The 13,510-nt window shown below is 39.8% G+C and overlaps 1 protein-coding gene across 22 annotated transcripts in view; it reads left to right on the top strand.

Moving 5' to 3' along the window:
• The window catches only part of DLG2 (discs large MAGUK scaffold protein 2), a 2,435,891-nt gene that overhangs the window by 2,330,057 nt on the left and 92,324 nt on the right, over positions 1 to 13,510 (top strand). For all 22 annotated transcript variants that reach the window (XM_053560224.1, XM_053560234.1, XM_053560232.1 and 19 more), the window contains one exon: positions 8,780 to 8,956. In XM_053560224.1, coding sequence (XP_053416199.1) covers positions 8,780 to 8,956 — 177 coding nt within the window. The remainder of the gene's footprint in view (positions 1 to 8,779; positions 8,957 to 13,510) is intronic.

Here is a 13,510-nt window from a genome sequence, read left to right as displayed (position 1 = left end):
AAGTAGAAATATTATACCTATGTGTCAAACTATTTACAGGAATTCAATAAGATGACATTATGTAAAATAAAGGTACTATCCATGTGGTCTGGCCAATAATAGGCACTCAGTATGTTGTTGTTATTGAGCAGTTGTTTTTATTCCAAAAAATCATTGACAGGATTGTCAAACCCTTCTACCAGCCCTCCACTAAATCATGTTGTGTCTTTTCATCTGTATCATTGCTATGTTGTTAATATAACAAATTTCCTTCCTCAATTTTTAATTCCAGCAATGACACTGAAGTCCCTTTCATGTTCCACCTTCATTTTTCTACTTTTCTATTCCATTTCTAAGGACTCATGTGATTACATTGAGCCCAACCAAATACTCCAGGATAATCTCCCCATTTCAAGATTCCTGACCTTAATTCTACCCGCAAATTTCTTTTGCCACATTAGGTTCTAGAGTCTAGATTCTGGAAATTAAGACATGAACACCCCCAGGGCACAGAGTGAGACTGTCTCAAAAAAAAAAAAAAAAAAGACATGGAATAATCATAAATAATGATTCTTCCCACCACAGTTCACCCTCTGGCCCCCAAAGACTCTTCTTTCCACATCAAGTGTAATTTTACTAAGTTTCCTACTACTCAATAGCAAGGATCTCTTTTCTACAGTTTCCAACAAAATGTTCCTCATTTCCTTCTGAGCTGTCATCCCTAGTATCCTCCAAACCTAGATCTCTGTGAAGTCTGTGAAGCTTCACCAGTAACATCCTTAAAGTCTCTATTTCTGCAGACCTTTTGTTCGAGGCAATGTAAGCTTTTTCCTTTGTCCTCAAAATTATTCTCGTCCAGTGTTTTTCAACCATGTTTATCTCACAGCACACTTGAACCTATAGTTAAGCTTCCGCAGCACACTTTAATTATGTTGATCACCAAAAAAAAAGTAAAAAAAGATTATATACTTGTGTTTTTAATTTCTTTCAAAAATAATTTAATTAATGATCTTTAAAACTTTTCACGGCATACGGGTTGAAAATCACTGCTCTAGCCTCTGCCCACTGCCCAATTTCAAAGCAATTACTACATTTTTAAGTGTTTGTTACATAGCACCCCACTTCTGGAACCAAAATTGGTGTTCATTTTTTTATTACTGCCATAACAAACTACCACAAACCTAGTGACTTAAAACACACAAATGTATTATCTTATAGTTCTGAGGGTTTGCTACAGATCTCACCAGAATAAAACCCAGTTACCAGCAGGCTAGACCCCTTCTGAAAGCTCTCAGAGACAGTCTAGTCCCTGCTCTTTCAGATGGTGGGCAGAATTCAGTTCCTGATTGTTATAGTAGTGAGGTGCCTGTTTTCTTGCTGCCTGTGACCTGAGACCCATTTCCACCATTTTTCATGGTTTGTGGCCTCTTCCTCTACCTTCAAACCAATGTTGCATCTAACCCTTCTCAAGTCAGATCTCTCTGATCCACTCTTCTGCCTTCCTCATCCACTTTTAAGGATTCATGTGATTAAATTGGGTCCACCCAGAATTTAATCTAGGATAATTTAATTATCCTAGATAATTTCCTCTCTCAGGACCCGCTGACTTAAATCACATCTGCAAATGTGTCTACTATATAATGTAATTATTCACAGGTTCTGGGGATTAAAGTGCAGACGATAGGCTGGGGACATACTTCTCTACTGTATCCCCATAACTATGAGACACAATAAGCAACGTTTCCTATTCTTAATGGAGTTCTCTGTCATTCTCTGCTACCATAGTCTTTTTTTATCTTTTATTTATTTATTTATTTTTAATTAATTAATTTATTTCTATTGTTAAATCATAGCTGTGTACATTAGTGCAATCAAGCGGTACAACGTGCTGGTTTCATATACAATCTGAAATATTATCATCAAACTGTTCAACATAGCCTTCATGGCATTTTCTTAGTTATTGTATGTAGACATTTATATTCTGCATTTAGTAAGTTTCACCTGTACCCATTCTAAGATTCACCGTAGGTGTGACTGCATCCATAACCCTCCCTCCACCACAACCTCCCCCCTCCCTTCCCCTTCCTTGGCCCTTTCCCCATAGTCTTGTGCTGTAGTTGGGTTATAGCCTTCATGTGAAAGCTATAATTTAGCTTCATAGTAGGGCTGAGTACATTGGATACTTTTTCTTCCATTCCTGAGATACTTTGCTAAGAAGAATATGTTCCAGCTCCATCTATGTAAACATGAAAGAGGTAAAGTATCCATCTTTCTTTAAGGCTGCATAATATTCCAAGGTATACACGTACCACAATTTGCTAGTCCATTCGTGGGTTGATGGGTACTTGGGCTTCTTCCATGACTTAGCAATTATGAATTGGGCTGCAATAAACATTCTGGTACAGATGTCTCTGTTATATTGTGATTTTTGGTCTTCTGGGTATAAACCTAGAAAAGGAATTATAGGATTGAATGGCAGGTCTATTTTTAGATCTCTAAGTATTCTCCAAACATCCTTCCAGAAGGAACGTATTAGTGTGCATTCCCACCAGCAGTGTAGAAGTGTGTCCTGTTCTCCACATCCATGCCAACATCTCTGGTTTTGGGAGTTTGTTATGTGGGCTACTCTTACTGGGGTTAGGTGATATCTCAAAGTAGTTTTTATTTGCTACCATAGTCTTAAAGTGATGCAGCAAAAACTCAATTCTCTGGCCAACATGGAAAAAAGCAATACTTTTAAGAATCATAATTACTAAAAATTATTGAAGCCTAAGGCTGAGTGGAGAGTATAAATATTTTGAGTTGGCAAAGGTTGCTCGCCAGAGAATAAACAGGTTGGTGTAGCAGGAAGTTCACACCTCTTGGAAACAAAGAGGCTCTGAGCTGAGTCCCGCCTCACTGCCTGATACATGTGTGATGCTGGATATGTTACTTAAATTATCCTAGTCTGCGTTTCCTCCTCTGTGGTACAAGGCTTGTATATGCATTGCCATATAGGTTTGAGAACTAAACGTGCATTCACTAAACTACTTCTCATGCATCTTTCAGCCTAGTTCATGGTCTCACTATAAGTGTTTTCATGAAGTCATGAAATCCTGGGGATGAGAACCAAGTACAACATTTTTTATCAAGAATTTCTAGGAGTAAGAACTTTTAAGTCAGATATCTATCTGTCTTTTAGTCCTGGTTCTACTACTTACTAGCTTTTTTTTTTTCATTTCAGCTCTTTAAATGTCTTATTTATTTATTTATTTTTACACAAAATAGCTGGGACTATAGCCACATACCACCAGCAGCCCTAGCTAATTTTTCTGTGGTTTGTAGAGATGGGGTCTTATTCTTGCCCAAGCTGGTCTCAAACTCCTGGACTCAAGCAATCCTCTCGCCTCAGACTCCCAAAGTGCTAGGATTGCAAGTGAGAAGCCACCACTAAGACCTCATTTCTTTAATAAGGTCAAAAATGCTTACTTAGCAGGATTATTGTCAGAAATAATAACAAAGTGAAGCCAGGCCGGAGGGCGTGTGCTTGTAATACCACCTACTCAGGAGGCTGAGGCAGAGGATTGCTTAAGCCCAGGAGTTTGAGACCAGCCTGGACCACATAGTGAAACCATGTCTTAATATTTGTAAAAAGTTGGTGGTGGTGGGGGAAAGGAGTGATACCAAAGTAGAATTCATCCTATGTTGGGCATGTTGCATGCATTATCCTACTGTATTCCTACAACTATCTGTGAGTCAGCGCCATTATTATCAGCATTTCCTAAATGACAGAACTGTCATTTATGGTAAAGTGATCATCTAATAGGTTGAGGAACATGTCCAAAATTTATGGCTAGTAATGGCACAATTGGGACTTTTCTGTCTTGGAAGCCTGGCATATAACCTACATGCTATCTTGCCTACCCAGTAAATAGAGTGAGACAGTGAATATAAAATGCTTCTTTTTTTCTTCCATTCTTGTGATAATTTACTAATAAGAATATATTCTAGCTCTATCCATGTAAACATAAAAGAGGTAAAGTCTCCATCTTTTGTATGGCTGCATAATATTCCATGGCATACATATTACCTATGTTAACTAGTTTGATGAAAACATTCCAAATTGTATATAAAATCAGCACATTGTACCCCATAAATGCATTAATTATGCAGTTATTATTTAATTAAAAAAGAATATAAAACACTTATGCATTGTGGGATACCTAATAAGCACTATTTTTAGTAGATACCCAGGTATCTCACAACCTTGTTTTACAGCAGTGAGTATAAGCAGCTGCTTCCCTCTTCCTTCACTAGACTTCCCCACTTAGCAAGAGACTGTCACACATTGAAATTCAGTAGGGGCAAAGGAATGGGAGAGTCATTAAGTTATTTGCCTTAAATTCCACTTGTCTAATGGACATGTTTAAAAGCACTCTGGGTGGAAAGTGTGAGTCTTAATGGCATTCTATATAAGATGCTGTGATGAATTAGCACACAAAGCAAATTAAAAACAACTTATCACTTGTTGAATTAGATGATGGGACACTGTAGCATTTTTTCCCAGAGGTGAAGATCCATTAATATCCAAAGGAACCAAAAACTGCTGAAATGTATCAGCTGCTTGGTTTTCGGGATCTGACAGGTCTGAATCATTGTAATCCTAGAAGGGCAGATTGTCTAAGATGGATAGAATGCATGAAGAAAGCATGTGGCTGAGCTCCTCCCAAAGACAGGTAGTGATAAATGCAGGAGTGGAATGTTCTCCTCGAGGACTTCTGGGAATAGAAAGGAATAGGATAGACCAGATGTCGTTGACCTATCAGGGACCTCCAGGTATAGCCCACCTCCTTACAATCAGGGGTGCTGAGACTTGAAAGAAGTATTCCTAAAAACTCTCCAAAACATCTCCACAAACCTATATTAGGGATCTACTTTGGGTACTGCTTCATACTCAATCCTGAGGATACAAAGGTATTTTAGATGTCTTTACATGCCATCCAGAAAGCAATTACTAAGTGGCATGGTTGGGATATAGACCCCCTGATTTAAAATCTGCTACACTTTTCAGAATAACAAATGTAATAGTAATAATATCTAACATTTATTGAGCCCTTTACTAGTGCCAGGCTGGTGTTGCAAAATTTTATATATATTAGTTCATTTAATCCTCACCTTAACACTTAGTGGGTAGGTAGTATTATTATTATGCTGATTTATAGTTAAGAGAATTTGCGGACCAGAGAGGTTAAGTAACTTGTTTAGGATGGCACAGTTAAAAAGCCCCCAATCCGGACAGTCTTGCCCTACCACTTTCCAGCCTTTCTGATGGCATCTCTACTTCCACTCCTCACATATCAAGAAGGAGGCTTCAGGCAAGCCAGCACTTAAGGACTTTGGGATATAGACATTCCCACAACAATCTGTGAGTCAGTGCCATTATTATCAGCATTTCCTAAATGACGGCAATGGGGATAAGACATACTGGGACAGAGACTAAGCAGTAAGGAAGCTTCGGGGATTTGAAGAAGAAGAGTTAGAGGGAAGACTAAGTCTTTGGCACTGCTAAGTTTGTAAGCATGGCCAGATGGCCAGAGGCAGCAAGCAGGCTGGGAAATTGTGTCATATAATGAAATGGCCAAGAAAATGAATTTTGGAGTCAGACTGACCTCACGTCATATTCAGTCTCTACCACACATATTTTTGAGATCAGGAGAAGGCCCCTTAACTTCCTGAGCCTCATTTTAGTTTTCACTTTAGGGTTGTTATGACATCAAATAAGACCATGAGTACAAGGTGCCAGGCCACCAAATGAAACCATAAGTAGTGGGAGTCACCGTGGTTGGCATCTTTCACTCCTCATCACCACCACCAGCACCCCCAGGTTGAATGGGGATGGTGGGGCAAAAGGCTTGGAACTAGAACTTGGGTCTGCTGACTCAATTCCAGTCCTCGGTTGCTGCCACGGAGCCATGTATCCTGGGGTTAATCAGAGGGCCTTACTAGCTACATCCCTCATCTGTAAAACCATGATGGCTCATATCTGTCGTACCTTCTTTACAGCAATGGATTGAGTCACAAATAAGTTAACACATGCGAAAATGCTTTGCAATCTACAGAGTGTGTTACGCTTCCCCAAGACAACTCAACAGGGTTGAAAATTCACTGGGAGGGTTCACGAGACTCAACATGTCTGTGTTGGGGACTCACCCATGACTGTGAAGTTATTACAGCACAAGGACAAAAAGCAATATCAGCTAAGGAAAAGGAATGTGGTGCAGAGTCTGGAGGAAATTAGGTTCTACGAGTCCTCTCTCAGTGGAGTCACATAGGAAGTAGTACCGAATTTCTCCAGCATCAAACTGAGTCCCATTACACACCCAGAGAAGCGACAGCATCAGAAGTGGGTCTTTGCCCTCCCCCAGCTCACTTTTCCTGACTAGGGCTTTGTCCTGGCCTCTAGTAGAAAAGATACAGATGGTTGAAATGAGAATCATCCATTCTGGGTGTTTGGACTAAGAAACTCACTCCAGGGCAGCGCCTGTGGCTCAAAGGAGTAGAGTGCTGGTCCCATGTGCCGGAGGTGGCGGGTTCAAACCCAGCCCTGGCCAAAAACTGCAATAAATAAATAAATAAATAAATAAATAAAATGGAGATAATTTATTTCAAAAAAAAAAGAAAAAAAGAAACTGTCTCCAAATTCCATCTTTCAGAAACAGAGTTAGTGGCAGAAGGGAAGTATTGCTAGTAATTCAACTTTTCCTGCCATATTTAAGAGCTCTAGATGCTGTCTTCAAGTCTTTTGGGTTGCCATGGAGGCAGATGTGACTTTTTTTGGTAGGAAAAAAGGAGAAAAAGACAAAACACACACTTGATCCTCAGTGGAAAAATCTGAAGAAACAGATTCTTCATAAAAATCTGTTCCCCAGATCTTACCAGTTTTGCATACATAGTGGTTACACACCAAGGCAATTTTTAGAATGAAATCAAAGGGAAATAAACAGCAGTGGCAACATCTACTTCTCTGGGAAAATCTTATGCTGTGTGTGTGTGGCAGTTGAGAGTGGGGGATGCTGCAGGAGGCAGACAATATAGGACTTGTGACAAATGGTCCCCTCCTTAGGATTTCCTGAGCATTTATTATTTATTAGCTAGTTACTAAGGTCTTGTTCATCTTTTTTTTTTTCTTTTGCTTTTCTTCTTATTCCTCCTCCACCACTTTTGATTATTGCACCTAAAGAAACACCATCCCCTCAATTTTTTTTTATTATTAAATCATAGCTGTGTACATTAATGTAATCATGGGGTACTTTTTCCCTTTTTTTTAAATTTTCAAAGTAATGAGAGTACAAATGTTTTTGGTTACATAGATTGCTTCTGTAATGCTTGAATCAGGGTTATAAAGTGTTCTTGTCACCCAGAAAGTCTTCACTGTACCTGTTAAGTACGTTTTCACCCATGCTGTGTGCCCCTGCCTACCCTACTCCCACTTAATTTCCCTTGCATTTTCCTTCTCCCAGTGTACATGTGTGCTCATCAGTTAGTTCCAACTTAATAGTGAGTATATCTAGGTATTTGTTTCTCCATTCTTTAGATACTTTACTTAGGATAATCATCTCCAGTTCTATCCAAATTCTTGCAAAAGGCATTAAGCCCTCTTTCTTCTGGCTGAGTAGTATTCATATACCACATATACCACATTTTGTTGATCCACTCATGAACCTACTCTCTGGGTTCTTTTATGGGCTTTTGCGTTGACTCCACATCTTTGCAATTGTGATTTGTGCTGCCAATGAACCTGTGAAAAATGCTTGGTGTCACTAATCGTCAGGAAAATGCAAGTTACAACCACAATGAGATATCACCTTACCCTAGTTATAATGGCTTTTTTTATACAGTCCAAAAACAATAGATGTTGATATTGGATGCAGAGAGAAAGGAATGCTTGTACACTATTAGTAGAATTGCAAATTTCTACATTATTTTGACTGTTTACAACTCCCTCATGTCATTAGAATACATATAACAGTGCTTTGGTCATAATAAATGCTCAGGAAATCCTCTTTAGTAGGGGCAAGATGATACAGAAAACAAGAATTATAACTGACAGTGATAAGTAGGTAGGCTTAGCATTATATGGAAGCAAGAAAAAGTCTGTGGTATTATTAATACAATTTTATCTCTCCATACATACACAAACATAGTTTTTATTTGCAATTTACTGCACTTTAAGCATTTATTCAGATCATTACATTAAATCTCTTCAACCATCCAGTTCCAGGGATGGTCCAATATCCCACTGAGTGGAATAAACACAGTTCCTTGTGTGGGGGGGGGACATTTAAGTCATTACCATTTTTTCTCATTATAAAGGAAAGAGTTTTTTGGGGTGATACAGCTGAAAGAATTTTTATAGCACAAAATGTTTCATTCAAAAAGATAGCCATATTTCTCTTCATTGATTTCCTTTTTTTTTTTTTTAGTAATTTTTAAAATTTGATTGTAGTGGGAGAAAAAAAATCTCAGGTAGTAAACTGCCTTTCTCATGTCTCATTATCACCTTACAGCATGCGATGGTCTCTAAGTAAAGAAGACCTCAGTTTTAGGACTTTGTAGGTTGCCCCTGTGACCACCAAGGAGAAGCAAGAACTAACCTCAATTTTGTGGCCAGAGCCATAGAAATGTGGACTGTGACTCAAGGAGTCATCCTGGGAATTGGTATCAAAAGATGATGGATTTTCTGAGGAAGTGTGAACATTAGAAACCGTGAATCCTAAATCTAGAGATTCCTAACAATGTCTTCCTTGGTCATTTCTTCCAGAGCCATGTTTGACTATGACAAGAACAAGGACAGTGGGCTGCCAAGTCAAGGACTTAGTTTTAAATATGGAGATATTCTTCATGTCATCAACGCCTCTGATGATGAGTGGTGGCAAGCCAGGAGAGTCACGTTGGAGGGGGACAGTGAGGAGATGGGGGTCATCCCCAGCAAGCGAAGGTAAGAACGTCATTTGGACACCAGACTGTTTGATTTCCGATATCCAGGGAGTGGAGATGAGGGAAGAAGAAGGTGGGGGAAACTGTTCACAGAATAACTATCGAAGTAGTGTAGTCAATATGTGGGGAAATTGTCAGTGGTGAGAGATGACATGAATTGAAATGTCTCATTCTGTTTATATTAGAGTTTTACCAAAACTGTTAACTGTGACAAGGCATACGAAAGAGAATATGTTTACACTGTGTTCCTGAAATTTTTACCAACATCTGCAGGTGCAAGATTATCTTAACAGCTTACACATCCTGACTTACAAACTTGGTAGCTTTATTCCAGAGGTTCAACACTTACCAATGAATTTTATAGCAAGGAAGGACAAAAGCCAAATAAAGTAGCTATTTAGTAGGCAAAGGTCCTGACTATGTAATATCACCAAATATTTGATGGGAAAAAACTAAAAACCTCCATTTCAATCAGATGCTGGGGAGTGAGCTGTCAAACTCTAGTGAGGTCTAAAGACTGGACTTACAACTGTTTTTACTGCTTTAGTTACTCCTGTTGCCTACCCCACAATTCTCAATAGTCACTTAGGTATTTACTTCTATGTGTGTTTCCTACATCAATAGTATCATGCTCTTTCTCCTCCAAGCATTTCTGCAGCTCTGCTTTTGAAAAGCAGGAATGTCCTGAGAAGAGCCAACTCCATCATCTGTCCTATCAGCTTCTAAACATCACCAGAGAGAAACTTTCCTTCCTGGGAGTATATTTTTGCCACCATATTTTTCAAGAAACATAAATTGGATGTATCCTAGGAAATAGATATGGGACTAAATCACTTAGAAGTAATTCTATCAAAGCACTCCCCAGCATTTCCCAAACTGCATGTTTCTCAAAGGGCTGTCATTCTCATATCCAAACAGCAAAAATCCCTCATGTAACAAAAAATCCTCAAAAAGCTAAGTATTCAAATGCTACTACATACCCAGTGCCACAGTGATTGAACTAGTACAACCACAGTGGGAAGGTGTCTGTTAAACCCAGAGTAACTCTGTGGGACATTTATGCCACTGAGAAGCCTGGGTCCCCTGTTTCTCAGCCTGTCGTAGCACAGACTGGGGAAGAACAGAGTGGGGAGGGCATCAAATCCACTATGCTCTAGCTACTCTCTTACCTTCAGTGGAGAGGGTCACAGTGAAGAGGCTGAAACTCCAGGGAGCCTCTCCGTTCTCCATGCCTGTGCCCGAGCTCCCACCCATAGACAACGCTCTGGGTCTCTACCAACTCTGGTTCCTACACAGTTGTGAAACCCTAAGATGAAGACTGTGAATATATCATTCTTCCCTCTCTTTTTTTTTTAAACTTGGCAAATAAATTTTACTTAAAACATTCCCATAGCATGCTAGAAACTGTTTTAAACCCTTTACAATTATTAACTTATTTAAACCTCATTACAACTCTAGAGTGAGATACTACTATTATTATTCTCATTTTACAAATGAGGAAGTTCAGGCACAGTCAGGTAATCAATTTGCGTGAAACTGCCCATCTAGTAAATGGCAAAACCAGGATTTGAATCCAGGCTACAGAATTGCTCTTAACTCACATGCAATACTATCTCCCAAAGGTAAAAAACTAAGAGCTGACAAAATTCAATTCAGCAAGCATTGCTTGGGCAGCATCTGTGTGCCACGTGCTGTTGTAGGCTTACTGCCTTGTGCCCGTCATTTGTGGGTCTAATGTGTAACTATCCCATAGCAACTCCAAATAGGGCAACAAGAACTATATTGCAAAGGCACCAGGAAAAGTGAAAGGGGATGAATTCCATCTGATGATTGCACTGATCACGTATCACACCAGGTTGCTTTCAAATATTTAATTTCAATTGAATCATCATAAAAATTTCATAAGGAAATTAAGGGCCAGGGAAGCCAAGTAACTGACCCCAGGATGCACAGCCAGCCTCTGGCTGAACCCCCAGTGTTTCTGGCTGCAAGACCAGATGGCTTTCCATCACACCAGAAGTACTTCTCGATAAGGAAAGGGAGAGTCAGAGAACTCAGAACACAATGGCAGCAGAGGACTAAGCCAGGATTTGAACACATGCCTTTCTGGTATCTCTATGAACAATTGCAAAAGTTTGGGGATCTTCCCAGCCCTACAGCTCCCAAGTGTGGTGGCCTATGTTGGGGTCTCCTTGTAGGAAAAGAGAAAAGTCCATGCCTTTGCCCCACCTGGCAGGGAGAGCCTTAACTTGGTAATGAGCACCTAAAGAAGGGTACTATCTTACCTCTCTTTACAGGTAAGGAATAGCAGGCCTGGTAATGATCAGAAACATCCTGGACAGAAGTATCATAATCATCTCAGTAGCAGCCTTCTGTGTCCTGAGTTCTTGCTACACATGAGAAACTTTTCAACAGTTTTCTTGTATTATCCCATTTAACATTTCCTATAATGTTTTGAAGTCTGTGTTGCTATTCTAATCTTACCAACAGGAAACCAGAGATCCTCACAGACTGAATAACTCCCTTATGTCACAGACCTGGTCAGTAGCAGAGATGGAATTCACAGTTTGTTTTCTTTTTTTTTTTTTGGCCCGGGCTGGGTTTGAACCCGCCACCTCCAGCATATGGGACCAGCACCCTACTCCTTGAGCCACAGGCGCCACCCGAAGAGATAGAATTCAAACCCAGGCTCGTGTAATTTCAAAACCTGGGCTCTTAGCATAGAATTTTTTTTTCTGAAATTATAAAATTTGTGAGTGGCCAAGCTGGGATTTGCTCTACAGTCTCTTAATCCAAGACTTGATTCATTGCTCCCCAGTGACTGGTCATCTGGGCTCTCAGATGGCAGCTTGTGACTGACATTACATAAGGGTTTACTCACCTAACCTTCACAGCAAGCCTATCGCCACTCATGTGGATGCATTACAATTCTCCTTCCAACAGGGCCCATGGAACCCAGGCAAAGGAACTCCCAGGGACAAACGATGTTCCCACTGTCCAGTGCTTTAAGCCTGACCCCACTATGTGTTTGGCTGGAACCTGAAAATACCAGATGGGAGATGGGGGAGAGGGAGAAGGAGATATTTGGGCTCATTAATAAAGCATGACCATGTAGATGTAAAGTGTCAGAATTGATTGCCCAAATTATTTCATCCTTTTCAGTATTTTGGTCAGCTACGAGACTTGGGTGAAGAGAATTATTTCTGCTTAAACAATCTAATTAATTGCTTGGGTCCAAGTGTGAGGAAAGTAAGGCAGTTATTCTCATTGCAATTCAGTCTGTCTATGCAGGTAGTCCACCATTTATTTAGGTAAAGGCCTTGGGACCTTAATATTTATTTCTACCAAAGGAGACCTACAATTTTTTAGAGGAAACACTTGTTCTTCAGCAAGTTATTTCAACTCTCTGATCTTTGCACATCTAGGCCAAAATATAGTAGCTTCCTTAACAGTTCATCCATTCAGTCAACAAAGATTCATTAAGCACCTACTACGTGCCCAGCCCCATTTTAACCCCTGGATTATAGAATATAGGTGAAGTGCTTAACACAGCTTGTAATACTTAGTACACTTTCAAATGATGGCTGTTTTCCTTTTTTCAGAATTTGAGTGTTGGAACCTGGTGGGGGAGGGAGGGGGAACACATCACTTAGAGCCCTGTTTCCCAACCTTAACTCTCACATCAGCAGCAAACTATCCACATGCATCCCAGGAAGAGATAGACAAAAGGAAGTGCTTGAGGTAGGTGAGGAAGAAAAGATAAGCCATAGCCAGTGCTACCAAGAAGAGAGCTTTGCAGAGAGCCCCAAGGGCAATAGGGACAGACCTCTGTAATGGGAAGCACAACTGAGGTTGCTGGTATGCCAAGGAAAGAGACCCACACATCAATATGTGTGATGACATGTTGCAAGTAGACATTTAGCTAAGCTCGTTTCAGTATTAAAAGCAAATTTATTCTGAATTTGGAGGTCAGCCTGTTATGGTATGATACCACCTCAGTAATGTCATACTTGATTTATTTAATTTAGGACAATTGGGAGTTGGTGATGCAAGGAGAGGGTGATTGTCACTTGTAAAATATTCGGTCCAGACTGTAAGAATATGTATGGTCCTTAAAATGTGGATGACCTACCCACAATCTCATATCTATTGAGAATTCCCATTGGACAAGGCATGCACGGAAGCTCCTTGAATGTTGTTTTCCAAACTGAGCGGCTGTAGACACATGCTGAAGGTAGCTGTTAGAGAATGTGTGTTCAGTCTCTAATGTGTGTTCCTACCACTTTCTAAGATGACAAGCTTCAGGTCTCTGTTGAGATAATACCTGCAACACTGGGTTGTTATGGGACCAAATGAGAGAATGTAAATGCAAAGGGGCTTTCATAATAATTATATATCAAAGCTCCAGCTGCCATTTACATCATCATTATCATAATGAAAATTTCAACTCAAAGAGGAAGGTAAACTTTCCAGCTTCCTTCAAGAGTGAACTCAAACCATTTCACTTCTATAAAACTTCAAAAGAGTTTATTTTATTTATTACCTTTTTGAAGAT

This window comes from Nycticebus coucang, chromosome 14 (assembly GCF_027406575.1).
Source record: "Nycticebus coucang isolate mNycCou1 chromosome 14, mNycCou1.pri, whole genome shotgun sequence".
In the NCBI taxonomy this organism is placed as follows: Eukaryota; Metazoa; Chordata; class Mammalia; order Primates; family Lorisidae; genus Nycticebus; species Nycticebus coucang.
Note: the sequence above shows the minus strand (reverse complement) of the source record. Positions and strands in the feature narration are given on the sequence as shown.